Source organism: Taudactylus pleione, unplaced genomic scaffold, assembly GCF_031769625.1.
Source record: "Taudactylus pleione unplaced genomic scaffold, aTauple2 ptg000573l, whole genome shotgun sequence".
Taxonomy (NCBI): domain Eukaryota; kingdom Metazoa; phylum Chordata; class Amphibia; order Anura; family Myobatrachidae; genus Taudactylus; species Taudactylus pleione.
Window position 1 is genome coordinate 7469206 of NW_028284975.1, and position 17793 is coordinate 7486998.

The 17793-nt window shown below is 42.6% G+C and overlaps 1 protein-coding gene across 1 annotated transcript in view; it reads right to left on the reverse strand.

The window, feature by feature from the left end:
- The window catches only part of TACR3 (tachykinin receptor 3), a 242313-nt gene extending 231650 nt beyond the window's left edge, over nucleotides 1-10663 (reverse strand). Inside the window, exon 1 of the mRNA XM_088453257.1 lies at nucleotides 10221-10663. Coding sequence (XP_088309383.1) covers nucleotides 10221-10663 — 443 coding nt within the window. The remainder of the gene's footprint in view (nucleotides 1-10220) is intronic.
- Between the last annotated feature and the right edge of the window lie 7130 nt (nucleotides 10664-17793).

Here is a 17793-nt window from a genome sequence, read left to right on the forward strand (position 1 = left end):
GGATAAGCAACTTTTTGGGTTAACGCAAGGTAGGCATGCATAACCTTTCACAACGCAGATATTTCTTGAAAGTAGCCGACTTCCAGTGCCCTACTTGCTGAATAGACTCCGCAGACTCCACCGATAGAGCAGCGCAAGTAGCAGCACCAATGCGAAATTAATGTGTACCATACTCCACAGGATTTACCCCTAACTCTAGTAAGCCTTTCTTAAAGACCACTGCAAATTGGTACTTAGTGAGGGGTGTGTGGTCCGCATGTAGCAACCATTGTGATCCTCCAGAAGGGTGTAACTCCATGTACTGTGAAGCTAACTGAACTGGACAAATAATCCCATCCTGCTGCTGCTTTAAAGTAACCCACTTGCCCCTACCGGTTTGATCGGTTTTAGAGAATCAGACCTTGCAAAGTACAGCCGAGTCCCTAAAAATGATATCCTTTAACAAAAGTCCAGAGGAACTGGATGCTTTATTGGAAGCTACCAACTCACTAACCTTAAATGCTCCAAAAAATGGCGCTGCAAAGGCAAGGCGAAACAGAGAAGCCTCAAAACTATCGGAAGCTACCTTCCCCATAACCGTTAACAAACCTGACAACATCTGCAAGTCTATCGGTCGCCGGGAATCAGAGCGTGCAAACCCTTTAGCCTGAAAAAAAAGGAAATCCCCGCAAGCGTGGACCCCATGGTGGCCCTGGACCTACCCTGTTGATTTCTTTCCAAAACAAAGGAAGAAATCAACTCATCCGGTGACTTACCCTCCTTCTCTGGAAGTGCACCATGTGCGCACCAATCCTGCCAAGCGACCGAGTAAGCCTTGAAAGTTGATGGGGCAAGCAATTGTAACGCCAAAAATTTTAAACGGGCCTGATGATCTGCCACACAAATGCACATATCAGAGTCAGTTTAGTTAGAACCATAATAGGATCATCCATATTGTACTTTAAGCACTTGCTTAGGGCCAAGGGGCCATTGAGGGCTCCTTAATGCTCTAACCTGTTTTTGCATTTTCTTTTTTCACAAAAATTGGGTGTGAAAATGGCCCAAATTAGTATGCTGCCCATGAAGCCTTAGTCCACTATGGTCAGTAGGCTTTGATAAAAATACTGAACTTCAATCACCCGGTCTTTATGCAATGCTGGGAGTGCGTCTTTTTGGTTTCTGTATAAATTACAGCACTCACACATCAACAAGTAATCCTGTAGTGAAGATTTAAAAAAATAAAATAGTTCTTTTCCACTACTCGAACCCAGGACAAGCACTTTGCAAGGCACTCACCAAACCACTAGTCCACACGCCAACCATATCAAGAACCGCACCTGTCGTGTATGTGATGTGACGTCTGCGAATTACAGCATGCAATGTGTACAATGTCAATAGTGGGCTCATCATTTGTGCACTCCACCCACCCACTGTGGTTTTAAATAATAAAAAAAGTGTCTTCCTTTCAAAATATTATACTAGTACACATAACCCGACCATTAGAAAATAATTCATCCTGTCTCATTGAAAGCTGTGCGTACGGTTATACTGTCATAAGAACATGGCAATTACACTACTGTACAGCTATGTATGTGTACTGATTTGCATCCTGTTCTGAGAGTAGTGATGGGCAGGGTGCCGGACCTAGAGGTAGGGCACTTGTGCGCTCACCCAAAAAGGGGGCATGTCTTTATGACACGTCCTCTTTTCGTTACTCTTGGGGGCATGCCCGGCACTTATGGACATGCTGGGCACCAAATTCACTGTGAATGGATGCCAAAGGCATGCACCCGGTTCCATTCACAGGCAGTGACCGCTGCTCTGCTGTTTTCCCCACCCGTGAGACACTGCAGCCCACGGGTGGATGACAGAACCCGCCGTGCTGGAGGGCAGGGTGCTTTCTGCCCTTCAGAAAAAGGACAGGGTGCGGCACCTGGCTGAAACAGCCTAGCGGGAACGCTATGAGAGCTTATGTGATATTAAAAAGATTGGTTGTGCGAACATTCAATATGCAAATACACTGCATGAATCTGATATCCATCCAATTTAACAGTATGGTATTACATCAGTGGAGCACTCGCCACCCAGCAGTTAAGCGGTGTATTACATGCCGTAAGTATCATTCGCTGTAGAATACCACGGTACGCCAAAGTACAGCCATCACGTAATGTTCCATGGTGCAACACAGAGTGGTGAAGAATGGCATTAAGCAGTATTTTTTGGTGGAAATAAGTAGTCCTATAGTAGTCAAATTTGGGGTACTCGAAAATGGGTGCTAGCATATTTTAAAGGTGCTAAAGTGAGTTTTAAAAAAACATGAAAGATGCACCTCTTGCATGCACCTGCAATCCTAAAGACACCTCACCCAGACTTGCACACCCCCAAGAAGTAATTTTGCTACTTTTTATGCTTGTCCCCCCACTTTGTACTCTTTTGCCCCCAAAATGAAAATACTTTTTAAGGGGTGTTCCTCACTTTATTTCGGGATTTTTTTACACAGTTAACCTTTGGGGGGCTGTCCCAAGGGTTCTGAGTGGTTTCCCCACCTTTGCACCCTAAAATAAAAAAAAATGCACTTCTTTTTCTATTCAGAGGTGAATCTTTTTCGCCTATTACATTGCATTGACTTTCCACGTTCATGGAAAGTCTTTGGAATTGAATACGGAGATAAGTTTCCGACATGCGAAAAGCCATTATTGGCGAACTTTTTTGCGGATCTCGGCTTTTCGCATCTTTTTGAATACGGGTCTTAGTATTTAAAACTTGCTCACCAGAAAAAATATAACGTTGAGGTATAGAAAGTAGAAAGCGTTCATGTACTTGAATGTATGTAAATATCCTGTGTATTGCACACAGAGAATCACCCTAATACATATACACACCCATATATATTATTATAATAATTAACCCTGATCTAAATTAGGTTGCAGCTGTGGCATTTCAAACCTAATGTGCACAGTACCCACCCCAGCATCCCCACACCTCAGTAATTGTTGAGAAAAGTACTGGGATCAGGAGGCTTGGAGTAAGTATAACAGGACAGGAGGTGGTGGAGTAGAGAGGGGATGAGGACAGGAGGAGCTACACAATCTACACATTCCCTTTTTATTATGAGACTTAAAGGAAATATTTTTCAAAGCAGTTTACTGGAGCAAGAGAAAGCAATAAATTTGGGGTTTTGCCAATTATACTTCATTTGTGACTATGGTAAAAGAGAGAGCCACCCTCACCCTTCTCTGCAGCAGCTTACCTTTCCTCTCTGTCAGACAGCAGCTATCACTGAGTCAAATCAGTGTACTCCAAGCTCTGCTAATTATGGAGTTTCTCCACCTCGGCTCTTCTTCTCCCAGGGATGCAATGCCATTGCACACACACAATGCACGGCATGACATCATAACGTCACATCACGTGCATTACCAGCCAAATTCCTAATGATTAGAGAAGTAGGAGAGTTGGAGCGTGGGAGCTACAAGTGTGTTAGCCCTCGTATGGCTCTTCCCTCAGTCCCTCTTGCATCATGCGCTGGATGGATGACCCAGCCCCAGAGTGATGGATGCGCTACTGGGGGCGCGGCTGCTAACAGGCGCTGACGGGCTGTCAATCATCAAAAAGGCACAGCCCCTAGGGTGAGTGATGGGCTATTCAGGGTTGGCTGCCTGTGAACCATGCAAGGAAGGACCAGCGCTAGAGACGTGCTACATGGGGTGGGGCCACTGACAAGCCAGGGCTGTCAATCATCCAAGGCCCACAGTCAATGACGCATTACTGGGGGAGGCGATACAGGCGGCCTCATGGTACCATCGGCCCCACAGTCCCGTCGGCCCACCGGGAAACATCCCGATGAATTTAATGGCCAATCCACCTCTGGGGCAAGAGGCCAGGATCTCAGTTGGCGGAGATTTCCTGACCACTTTTGAGCAACTACAATCACCGGCTTGAGTGACCCCATTTACAATCAGCCAGGAGAATATCACACACATGATCTGATGCTGCGTCCAAGAACACCGGGCCTGATTCAGCAAAGATTGCAGTTGCTAATACGCATGCAATTGGCGATTGTTGTATTCTGCGCATACGTATGCATTGCCACTGAGGCCACTGCGATCAGGACTACGATCACAGTGACTATGCAGATCCATCACAGAGTGATTGACATTGAGTGCCATTTGTGGGTGGTGACAGGGCGGTGGTCGTCGAAATGCAGGCGTGCCAGTGCATTTCAATGACGTTGCAGGGGCGTGCTTAAATTAGCCACTCTGATGCCATACGCAGCCTGAGGCCTCACAGTGTTTGATGAGGTTAGCAATTTCTGAGTAAGGTCAGAGTTTGAGCAAGTGTGCGTGAGGCTGCGATGGTACTCGATGTTACCGGTGGTTTCGCAGTCTTGCTAAACATTAGGGATGTGTGTAAGGTACATTGGGCACCTTATGTTGTGCTGCAATGGCATAGCGATCGCAATGGATTAGCATACCATCGCAGTTGAACAGCATGCGTAATCGCTATTGCATTTGCACATGCGATCTGTAATGAATCAGGCCCACAGCTTAGATCCATAATGCATGGAGGAGGCGTGAAGCCTCCTGCTACATTACCATAACTGTGCTATCACAGCTGCTACCATGTTAGCAGCCGCTATAGCTGATCTGTCAGAGGCTGAATCACCCCCATAGTGTGAAAAAAGCACTTGTGAATGTTGTAGTATTTAATATTCCTTTGGCTGTAGTACATCAAACTATGCCTCTGGTACTGAATTTTGCTTAGGTTTTCCAAGAAGTCTGTCAGGAATGTGCCTGCTATAGAAATGCACTAGTATGAGCAAACTGAACTGGATTTAATGGATTTAGTGTGAGTTTATAGCCTGAAAACACATTGGGGCTGATGGATAGTTGAACGCAAGTTGGCTATAATTGCTCCCACAGAGCAATTATGTAGACCACCCAAATCCATATGGTTTTATAACTGTCATTATTGTGCAGTTGCACAGCCCTGGCTGATGAGCCAATTTGGTGAAAAACACAAAAGATCAGACAAGTGTATACATTTTCAGATAGTACGAATTGTACTGGAATTATTTTATTTGTAGTATTTAAATAATTACATGGAGAATTGAATTCTTGTTGTCCTGTGAGTGCTTGTTTATTCTATTTCCTGTATAGACATAAAGGGGGGATGGGTGCTAGGGATCGCGACAGGATAAGGATACCGACACATGTTGGTAGGTATTCTAACCCTCTCCCTACCCTAACCCTCCCTTCCTGGTGCCTGAACTTAACCTCCCCCCCTAGTGCCTAAACCTAACCTCTTGGCACCCTAAACCTAACTCTCCCCACTTAGGGCCATATTCAATTAGAGGCGAAAAGTATGTAATTTTCGCCTATTTCAATTATCCCCGTGTTCAATTTCAAAGACTTTTCGCCAGTGTGAAAAGTGTTTGTTAAAAAACGGGGATAACTTTTCTCCATGTAATACATGGCGAAAAAAAGTGCAGAATTGGGGTTTACGGGTGCAGGCTTAAAGAAAATAGCCTGCATCCCTGGGAATGTCCCCTAAAAGTAATGTGTGTCAAAAAAAAAAAAAAAATCAGGACACCCCAAAAAATTAACTTTCATTTTGCGGTGAAAACAAAAAACTAGGGGACAAACTTCTAAAATAGCAAAATTGATTCCAGAAGGGTTCCCAAATATGCGGCAGGTGTTTTCTTCATTGTGGGTGGTAACGTCAGGTGCATTTTTGAAGAATTTTTAAAAACATTTCAGGGACTTAAAAATATGCTTGCATCCATTTTCGTGTACCCCAAATTTGATGGACATAGTTATTTTTCCCCAAAAAATTTGCTAAATGCTATTCTTCATCTGTTCTTCACAATATTTAAAACCCGACTTCCCTTCAGCAGGCCAAATCGGGGGTACCCATAGTGATCCCCCATGTCGGGACATCTTTAGGGGGGTTGCCAGGATGATTTCCCGAAAATTGACAGGACTTTTTGCCTGTTCCACTTTCGCCAGGTCCCATTTTCACGTCCTTACAAACTGAATACGGGGATAAGCGGGGACGTGCGCGATACTTTTCCGTCTGCAAAACAGGTGAAGGAGGCAAAAAGTCCAGCAGGCAAAAATCCAGACTTTTCACCTCAAATTGAATATGGGTCTGTGTGTCTAACCCTAACCCTCCCCGTAGTGCCTAACACTAATCCCTAACCCTAATGCTCATCCTCCCCCTAACCCTGCTACTTACCTTCGGCATTCCGACAGTCGGATCAGTTGTCAGGATTCTGGCCGAGCATTCTGGCCGCCGGAATCCCAGCGGTCGGGATATTGGCCAAATCCCATAAATGGGAACATTCAGAGTTACGGGATGCAGTCTGGATACTAGCAGGAGGGTTAGGGTAGGGAAAGGCGGGGTTAGGGTTATGCACCACTAGGGGGTTAGGGTTAGGCACCCCCTGGGAGGGTTAGGTTTTGGGTGCGGGGAGGGGGGTTAGGGTTAGGCACTAATGGGGGGAGGTTAGGGTTAGGCACTAACGGGGGGGAGGTTAGGGTTAGGCACCACTAAAGGAGGGTTAGGGTAGGGGAGGGGGTGGGCTAGTGTCCTCATCAGCCCCAGTCGGGATTTGCCTCCTTCAGAAATTCTGGTGTCAGTATATATGATCCGGCGGCTATTCAGCCACCAAAATTACATGCCGATTCCCAGAGTTCCACACAAGTCTGTTTTGTGAATGGATGGATCTTGTAATTTTTCATAGTGCACATGCTCTGTTGCCGAGCATAGGTAACTGTGAACTGAGTCAAATACATTTCACTTACTTAGTCACTGGTCTAACTAGGCAGCAACTGAGGATAGCTACTTTCACAACCGGATATATAGAGTTCGTGCACAGATGCGGTCAACTGTAAATATAGGTGAAGATATGCATTTATTTCCAAGCATGCAATACGATTGCATCTGCAGCTGACTCGGTTAGAGCTTTTGAATCAGTCACAAAGAGCTCAAAAAAAGTGCCCGCTGGTATCATGACTTCTACTATTAGTGCCATGTGGTAACCATTGATTACTGGTGATGCATGGGGCTATATGCAAGCAGACACCCACATATCTTTATATAATAGACTAATAAAAATAAGTGTTAATTGTTTTGCGTAAAGTCTAGTATATTGTAAAAGTTTTTTAGTTGATCTTACTGAGATTAAAGAGACAATGTTGTCTTTTGAATTATACACTATTCGTATACAAATAATATGCTTTAAAAGGAAAGTAAAGCACAATGTTGCAACCTTCGGTTACAACATCATTGGAACACTTGGGGTCTATACATCAGGATGTAGTTATGAGACTGGCGGCCATGATGGCGCCAGTCTCAATATTGACAGGGGAATCCCAACAAGGGACTTAAGATAGGCGTCGAAATACTGATGCCTATTTTAATCCCGACACCGGAATGTTGAAGGACGCCAGACCAAACGAGGTAAGTCCGGGTCGCCCTTAGCAATAGCTGCCGGGGGGAGGGTTAGGTTTAGGGAGCATAGCGGGGTTAGGGTTAGGTTTTTTTGAGGAGGGAGTTTAGGGTTAGGCACCCCTAGGGGGAGGGTAAGGCCTCACTAGGGAAGTTAGGGTTAGGCACTATTAGGGGAGGGTTAGGTTTAGACACGAAGGGGGGAGACTTAGGTGTAGGCACTAACAGGGAGGGTTAGGGTTAGGCTACAAAAAGGGAGGGTTAGGGGGCAAAGGCAAGAGGATATGTATACTTACCCGACCACTGTCGGATACCAACCATCAGGATGGCGCTGTCTGTATTCTGACAGGAGGCATCCTGACAGCTGGCATTACATACCCATTCCCTATTTATCATCACAAAAATTTTACCAAAGCAGGTGAAAGTTTACTTTTTCACCTACTTTTGTATGTCAGGGCCATTCATTATAAAGGTAAAAACAGAGATAACGCTGATATCTCCTGCTTACCTTTATGTCCCAATCTAGCCCGCTTTCCCCATAGACTAGTACCTGAATACTTCAAGCTCAGAAAATATAACATTTTTGGAGCTTCACTCTAGGAACCTTCACCATCTTCAAATGGAATTTGTTGCCACACCCCTATGAGAAGAAGTCCCAGTTGCAAAGAGGGATCCATCTGGATCCCTCCACCACTGCTCAGCTCCTTCCACCAGAAGTCACGCATGAGTGAACCCAAGTTCATGCATGGGCAGTAGCACTGCCGAGTCAGACTCGCTGAGTGCTAAGTTTGACTATTAAAGTAGCGGTGAAAGGATTCGTGAAGATGGCTGATCATCGAATTAGCTGTCTCTGCACCGGAGCAATGTTGAATTGCCCCCATGTTAGCAGCGAGTCAGATATTCAATTATCGGGACCACCCAAACACCAATAATTAACATAATGAATAGGCCCTTTGGTGTATATGTGCTTAGAATCCAGAGCTGAAATTTGCACCATATTTTGCCTGGTTTTCCAGGAGCTAATTGATGTATTTTTTGCCATACAGTTTGCCTGTTCAACATGCAATTATGTTTTTTTAAGATTGCATGTACTGCAAACACCACCCTTGTTTGTCCGATATCATTTTCTCTTCTTCACACTTTGAATTCTTTGCTAATTCTCATACTGAAGTCCAATGCACACATCAAGGTGACTTTTAAATGTATTCAGAGGCATGTCAATAACTGGGACCAATGCAGCATTTTCTGAGCAGCCTTACACATTATATCTCTTTCTTTTTCAAAAAGGGGTTGAAGTTGCTACGTTGTTTTCTCTACCAAGGTAAAACATATAAGTCACTTTACGAGCTTGTACATGGACATTTAATAATAAAGCTAGCTAAAAGCATAATAATGTTCTTTTCCACTTAGCATAAGGCAATAGGTACTTAATGAATATTATCATCTAACATCATGATATTGTACAAAACAACACAATTCCTGTAAAGCAAAGTGAGCGCTTGTCAGAAAGTGTGTATTTACAAGTCCATTAGTCTACTCTACTCTTTAATAGGCTTTAAGAAAGTGTATTAAATATTTCAAAATGTATGTACAGAATACAAATAGCTATCATTATAGTGGTTTTACCAACTTTCATTAATATCTCATGACTGTAAGCTTATTATAATTATATATGCATCCTACAAAATAAATTCATAAGTCTGTAAGTTAATTAAATACAAACTATGGAAACAGTTTATATAACATGTGTACATTACAATTATATATGTGTATATACTGTATATAAACACATGTATTATAGTGTGGCATTTTATTTTAATATAAAGAAGAAATAAGATAGTACAGTAGAAAGGTTTATTTGATCTGTTGTCAATTTCACTATATTTCTGTCATAACAGCTGTGAATGTCAATTGGTGCTCATCTCCCTTCTCACAATTCATTCATTCATACATTCAGTCATTCATTCATACATTCAGTCAACAAAATAAGAGTAATACAGCTGTATAGTATTGTTTTAATCTAAAATTGTCAGACTGCAAAGAGATTATCTGGATATTGTTTGTCATGGATAAATGGATTGTTATTATTATTGGATACATAATCTGCTTGCAGCTAACATAGTGTGTTATCGGTAGACATTGATGAATAAAAATCAGACAAGTAGCAAGTGACATATGTATGTGTTATCAAGCATTATCAATAAGTGGAATACGTAATTAATGATATATAAAATGTTTATCAGAAGACCTATAGCGAATGCAATGTAAATAAGTAGTGCTTATTATCACATGAAGATAAGAATAATGTCTTTACATGTTTAACATTTTTTTTTTAAATATTGAAATATCATTAAGCATTGCAGGCTCTAAGTGTTTATATCACTCTAAAAACAGACGTGTATTGTGAATGGCACTTACTTATCTACAACTAAACTAGCCCACTAAAACATTTAATACAACCTTCTTTTTTCATATGGAGTATATAAAACACATTTTACCTCTATTATAGTATATAATATTCAGAGATAGCACTCAGTGTTGGGAAGATCTGTACAATAAGGTATGCTATTAATAGAGGATTTGTATTAAAACAATCAACATGTTGTATATTGTATATTGCAAAGTACATAATTCTAATAGGTTAAAGAATTAATAACAAGTGTTGGTAATCTAGTGAGTAAAAAAAAAACCACTGTATATCAGATAAAGTTGAATGAATTTAACATGTGACAGAAAATATACTGATAGTATAGGAAGTCTGTCCCCACAGGGAGCAGTGATTGCTAACTCACCTGTCCACAGCTATAGCAGACATGGAGTAGATGCTGGCAAATATAGCTGTAATAGGGAAGAAGTTGTGAAATCTACAATAAGCTTCCCCGAAGTACCACTCATTGTGAAGGGCATATATGAAATTCACCAGGGTATTGAAAGCTGCCATTGAAGCGTCAGAGAAAGCCAGGCTGACCAGAAAGTAGTTGGTGACTGTCCTCATTCGCTTATGAGCCAGTATGATCCACATCACTATGATATTGCCGAACACCGCTACAGCAACCATGGATCCATAAGCCAAAGACCAAAGTATTATGCGCCAGGGAGGCTGCACGAACCTGTGAGTGACAGGGGAGCTGACATTAGTCTGGGTGATGTTCTTTTGCCATAACAAGCCTTCCCCAAGGGGAGCAAACATGCCCACCCCCTGCTCAACTGTCACGTTGGTCGGGGTGGATGTCATGATCGTCTTCCCAAAATGCAGCCAAAAGTCTGATAGCAATAAAAAACTGTACCAGCTTAGTACAGGAATGCCAAGGGTATGCAAGGGAGCATCATAAAGTGACTTCAGCACTGTATGTTCCGCCCAAACACCTTTCCCACTAATTCTCACACGGAATGAACCTCCAATCAGAATGTAGGAAATCTGTAGAAGGTAAACTTCGGGCTAAGTTCCTCCCCGTTAGCTGAGGAGTTATTGCAGAGACAGCAGCTGGTGTGAGAGTAATCGCAGAGACCGCTGGTGTGAGTTTTTTATAGAACGAGTTCCTCCAATGTCTAGGAACATATCTGTGACATCACAGTAAGGAGGGGGGGTTTAGAGTAAGCCCAATGGGTGTTTACACATTTCCCCACCATGTACACAGGTAGGCTCAGCAGTGCATCCTGTCACACATCGATGTCATCCAGTGTTTGTCATCCCTTTCTGGATACAAGTGTAATACTCGCCTGGAGCGTACTACTTACTTACTGTGCATGTCTCACGCTCAGTAGTGTTACATTAAGGAGTTGCGTGTGGTCCATGGTGCTGAACTTCTCATTCAGGAGAGCGAATAGTTAGGCTATAGGCAAACAGCATGATTCATAGGATTGTAATGGAACTGTATTTGCATGTATCGTTGGTACAGTACATGTCCTTCTCTATACAGCGTGCAGTTTAGGCGAGATACATAGAATAGTTTGCTGCTGAGGGACAGAAGTAACGGAGTGATCGTTTTCCAGAATTGTAATCTTTATAATAGTAGTTACTGTGCAAATGTCATACAATACTTTACAGTACATTCATCCGGCTTATAGGAAGGAACGTAGAACAGTGCATATGGCACCCTGCCACCCATAGAGTTTTACAACTGCTGCCCGTGTATTCCCCTACCCAGCTTTTACACATGTAGAAGACAGGTACTATCTCAGTACAAGCTTTCTCTTTTTGAGTTTAACTCTTCCATTTCCCTGATTGTTCATTTTAAGGGAGACAGTTGAGACAAGTGCTGTGAAGAGACATATAGTAAATGCCCCTTTACTGTTTCTCTGCATAATCGGAATTCTCTGCATAATTCTCTACAGATCACAAGAACACTACTGTACAGTATATAGATTTGGTTAAATATTACAGCAAACGTACCAAGGGCCTGATTCAGAGCCGCTCGCTGTTTGCGAGCGCTCGCTCTAAATCAGGGCGGGAATTATTTTTCTTTCAGCCTCCAGGTCGCTCGCTAATCTGTGGGTGACCACCCACAGCTTTTGTGAGTGGCCAGGCAATGGTCGTGATTATCGCAACCATTGGGCTTGCGAGGAGACCCTGTGGTAGGGTCTCAGCTCTCGCAAGCCCGAGTGGACTTCCTGCACTAATAGAGCAGGAAGTCCACTACTGACATCACTAGTCATGATGCCAGTAGGGCCGTCCACAAACGCCTGCATTTGTGGAGCCACACCCTCCCGCCTACAAAACGGGGCGAGCTGTCAATCAACATTGACAGCCGCCCCATCTTGTAGCAAGACCCGTTGCGACGGAGCTGCCGTCACAGTACGGGTCTTGCGCATTCGCACACCGGAGGCGGCACATGCGCAGTCGGGGACCATTGACCCGCTTGCGAGCGAGTCTGAATCAGGCCCCATGTACATAAAGTATACATATTTATGAATGTCAAGCAAAAGGAACATATTTCAAAAGTAAAAATGTATCTGCTGCAAGTGTATGACTCTGGTCTACCAGTGTGTGAGTTGGCACACATAGGACCTCATTCAGAGTCAGTCGTAGCGGCCGCACGGTCGTACGCATCCAATGTTTTTCTTTCTGCGCCTGCGCACGGCTAGCTGTGCGCATGTGCGTACGAGCTCTACCGATGAAAAATACTGTCGGTCGTAGGGCTTCCGACACGGAAGTGGATTGCTAAAGTTGATTGACAGGAAAGTCCATTTGTGGGAGTATACGGGGGTGGTGGTCTGCAAACGGAGGCGTTTTTCAGCGTTTCCAGGCGTTTTAGGGGAGTGCATAAATTATCTGCTTTGTACAACCAAGAATTACGGATGCATGACAACGTCACTCTACCAACAAGATGATCGTCCAGGCTAAGGTAGGCAAGAAGCGCCCGTAAGCCACAACAGTACAATCATAAATCCGATGTTACTTGCGATGTTTCTAATTGGAACCACACAAACCAAGCAGCTAAGATTGGTGCATTGTAACTATTAACACTGCTAATTACCTTGTAACTGATTTCACTTGCGTGTGCATTAAGGAATTCGTAACACAAATGTTTATTTGTGCTTTTTAAACTTATTTTTTTAAAACAGTTTTTTAAACATCTAGCATTGTGTTTTGCGTAGCAGCCTTTTCAGATACCATACTTTCTAAACCTTGTTTACATTTATATAGTTAAATGTAGACATTTTGGAATAATTTTTTTTTATTTTTTTGAAATTCGCCTTTCAGCACAATTTAATTAACAATTGTTAGGGAAACATTTGCATATAATTAAAAAAAACAAAAAAAACACATTTCTGAAAAAATATTTTTTTTAAAAAAAAAGAGCTTGAGACATTGGTGACAAGAAATATGGGGACTGGACAACAGGTGAGGGAGGAGATATCCAGGGCTACTTTCGTCATTTGGGCCGGCTTGGAGGAAGAGGTAAGCTACGGACAGCCGACTGGCGTGTAACACGCCGACTGGCCTGGCCTGGCCAGAGGTAGATAGGATTTCCTCAGGCCTAGGCATAGGGCTCTCCATACTTGCGGGGGTGGCTGTTGGGTTGCCAGAAGTGGTGGTCCTGGGAGGAATGGAGTCTCGCTCCATCATGGCAGGTGGGTTTGCCTGCTCCTGGGTATTGGCCCAATGATCAAAGGCCCCAGCAATGGTCTTCAGGGCCACCGCCACCCTCACCAGAGTGGTCTCCATCCTCAGGAGAACACATCTGTTCTCCTGAGTTTGGGAGACCAACCTGGTGAGGAGAGGCACTGCTCGGTCTGATGGTTGCCCTGGAGTGGACTCCACAGGGTCCCCAGATGGAGTACTTGTATCCTCCCCTGCAGAGTCTCCATCTGTGCTGGACCCAGACCTGACCTCAGGAGCAGGCACTACCTCCTCTGAGTCTGGAGAAAAAAGAAAAAAAACATTTGTATTTTTATTATAAAAAAAACGCATACACATTTTAGCTTTATACTTTTTTGAGTCTTAAAAATATTTACATTCTTGCACATGTGGAGCATTGAAGTCGGCCATGTCAGTGTCCATAGTGGACACGCCGACTATCTCCTCTTCCATCACACATCCCTGAGCCAACGTCTCCAACCTCATCAAGGCCAGCTCCTCAACGATGGGACCACCACCTGTCCCAGCAGCATGGTCCCAGCTGTCAATGTGATTTGGCATTTTTTAAGGGTTAGTTTGTTAAAATAAGATCTCGCTTTTGACTTCCGTACACTCACAATATAATTTTCTTACTGTTTTTTAACGACTTTCATGGTTCTGTGGGTTGTCCCCACAGCATTAACAGCCCTGGATATCTCCTCCCAAATCCTGTCTTTGGCTTCAGCCCCCATATTTCTTGGGGCATGGACAAGGTTATCCATTGTCATGGTCACCAATGTCTGAAGCTTGATCCGTGAAAATGGAGGGTTTCTTGGCCTTGGCCTGCTTGGGCCCGCCTCCTGCTCCTCTAGTGGTGGAATTGGATTCCCAGCACCTACAACATTTTTAAAATTAGATAAAATAAAAAAAGTATAATTTTAGAAATATGAACTGTTCTTGTGTTTTTTTCAAAATGTGATTCGTACTTACCTGCCTCAGTTGGCCTCTGCTCACCATGCTCCTCGCTTGACTTTTTATAAACATGTGAGAAAGCATGAAGAATACTGCTTGTGCAGACTTTTTTATAGATGTGAGCGCATCCCTGGATTGGTTACCCATGCATCCCTATTTGCCTAAGTACAATGCACACCTTTCCTGTATTCCGTAATCACTGCATGGGTTGGGCTAGATGTGAGCACATCCCTGGATTGGTTACCCGTGCATCCCTATTTGCCTAAGTACAATGCACACCTTTCCTGCATTCCGTAATCACTGCGTGGGTTGGGCTAGATGTGAGCGCATCCCTGGATTGGTTACCCATGCATCCCTATTTTCCTAAGTACAATGCACACCTTTCCTGCATTCCGTAATCACTGCGTGGGTTGGGCTAGATGTGAGCACATCCCTGGATTGGTTACCCGTGCATCCCTATTTGCCTAAGTGCAATGCACACCTTGCCTGCATGATTCAATAATTTTTTTTTTCATTATTTAAGGCAAAGCCAAATGTTCCCTTACTTGTGGGTTACTTGTGGAGTGATTTGTGGTGCAGGAAGGGATTGCTAGTGGTTACATTGTTTGGAGTTGTTTGAGTGGTGCTTGTGTGTGTTGTTTGAGTGGTGCTTTTGTGTGTTTGAGTGGTGCTTGTGTGTGTTTTTTGAGTGTTGCTTGTGTGTGTTGTTTGAGTGTTGCTTTGTGTGTTGTTTGAGTGGTGCTTGTGTGTGTTGTTTGAGTGGTGCTTGTGTGTGTTGCTTGAGTGGTGCTTGTGTGTGTTGTTTGAGTGGTGTTTGTGTGTGTTTTTTGAGTGTTGCTTGTGTGTGTTGTTTGAGTGTTGTTTTTTGTTGTTTTTTGGGGGGGTGTTTTTTTTTTTTTGGGTGGTGTTTTTTTTAGTTTTAATTTTATTTTGTGTGGTGTTTTTTTTGGGGGGGAGGTTGTTTTTTCTTTCTTATTTTTTGGGTGTTTTTTTATTTTTTGGTTTGGGTGGTGTTTTTTTAATTTTAATTTTATTTTGGGTGGTGCTTTTTGTTTTTAATTTTTTTGGGTGGTTGTTTTTTATTTCTAATTTTGTTTGGTGCATACATTTCCCAAACCCGGTTACTTGGTGTGTTTGGGTGGCCGTGCTTTTGGAGGATCAAAAATCCAATGTTATTTGAAGACTCCAGTAAGTGTGCCAGCCTACTGCCAGTTTTTTTTAAAAAAAATTGTTATATAAACCCAGAAAAATTACATTATTCGAAAAAATGTTATCATGTTTTTTTTTATTTTTTAAGGTGTTTAACAGTCCAGTTTGTACTTGAATCAGGTAAGTGTCTATTTTTACAAGCCAAAAAGTTTGTTTATTTTAATTATGAAGTGTTTTTTGCAGTTTTTTTTAACTTTTAATAATGCAGTTTTTAATTTTTTGGAAAAAACAATAATAAAGTTTACAAAATTTAATATTGGCCAATTTAAAAGTTAAGGTTGGTTTTAACAATAATAGTAGTAATACTGGTTTTTTAAAAATATAATATTTCCTTTTTCTTTCCCCCCCCAAAAAAACGTACACCAAATACACCTGTAGGGGTTCCCGAAGATGGCACTGCCCTACCCTGTAAGAATATGCACCATTATTACTAAGCTAAGTATTTTGGGCCAAATATTCAAAAATCATTCTCAAAAACACTTTTTTTTTTTTTTTTTAAATTCACAGAGCGATGTGGGCCAGCTAATAGTGGCCATGTTGCCCCCTACCAACCTTCCTCAGCCTCCTCCTTGGTGTAGGCATAGGAGGCATGCAGATTCAAATTCCAACAGCAATCTTACCACTTACACAGTTGTTGGCGGTGTTACATTTCTGTGCCTCAGGGTCCTTCCAAACCACTGTGGGGCTGGTGGGTGGACTCTCCCAGTCCTCATTTTCATGGATCCTGAGGCATACGCTAGATGCATTCTTCAATCATATAGCACATTTTATTAGTATGCCTTTGGATATGGAAGCCCTTGATGTGGTAAAGCAGAAGTTTTTTGAGATTGCAGGCTTTCCACATGTCATAGGGGTAGTGGATGGCACTCACATAGCACTTCATCCCCCTGCATGCAGGGAACAAATATATAGGAAGCGTAAACATTTCCATTTGCTAAATGTAATGGTGCTATGTGATGCCTCCCTCCAGATCCTCTCCCTGAATGCCAAATTTCCAGGCTGAAGCCATGATGCTTACGTGATCCAGCATTCAGGGATTTGGCCAAAATTAAGCACACTGCAAGCTGGTGATGCATGGCTTCTTGGTAAGTATAAATCCAGTATGTAGCTATAGTAATAGTGTAAACATGTTTTCATGGTCAATGTATGTATCTTTTGGTGTCCCATTTCCATCAGGTGACAGTGGATATCCTTGCACGCCCTGGCTGCTGACTCCTTATTTGACTCCAACACCAGGGCCACAAACTCAATATAATGCCACATTTACTGCCACCAGGCAGGTGGTGGAGCATTGTATTGGCCTTTTAAAGGGCCGGTTCCGGTGTCTCCATCACTCTGGTGGTGCACTCATGTACTCGCCGGATATGGTTTCTCGCATTGTGGTCCTGTGTGGGATTTTACACAACATTGCAATAAGGAGTCAAGTACCCATGCAGCCAGAGGATGCCTTGCCAGAGGATGGCCCCCCGGAGGAAGGTGTTGTGATGCTGTCGGGGGGGGGCCAGATGCGAATCTGTTGTTTCTCGATTTTTAGGTAATAATTTTTACATTTATTTTGTTTTTTACACTTAGAGCAAATGTATTTTAAGGTGTACCTAATTGTTGTTGTTGTTTTTTCTTCCACCAAAATCACAACACTTTCCAAAACTGCAAAACTAATGGAACCCATTGGCAATACCCTGTACTGTTTTTGGACAACTAACAAATTTTGCACGGATATACCACAACATGTTTTATTAATTTGCCTGTTTCCCAAAAAATTTTATGTTTGTTTTATAATATTGTTTTTTATGTCTGACTAAGCCAGATATTTGATTTTGAAAAACCCTGAGGACATTTTTTATGTGTGATTCTATGATGAAATGCTTTTTATGATTAAAAGCATGTTGGCAACATGTTTGTTAGTTACTAAATGATTTTACTAAATAAAAATGTTTGTTGTAAATTTTTTGGGAAAGCCATTTTGAGGTGGATAATGTAGGGCAACCCCAAACAAAACTATTAAAAAACATTACTGCAAATGTTCTTAAGGTTTACAAAAACTTTTTTGAAATTGTTATACTATGGAAAGGCACCCAGCTTTGTTCACAAAGTATTTGAAATGCTGAATTACACCCTTTAAT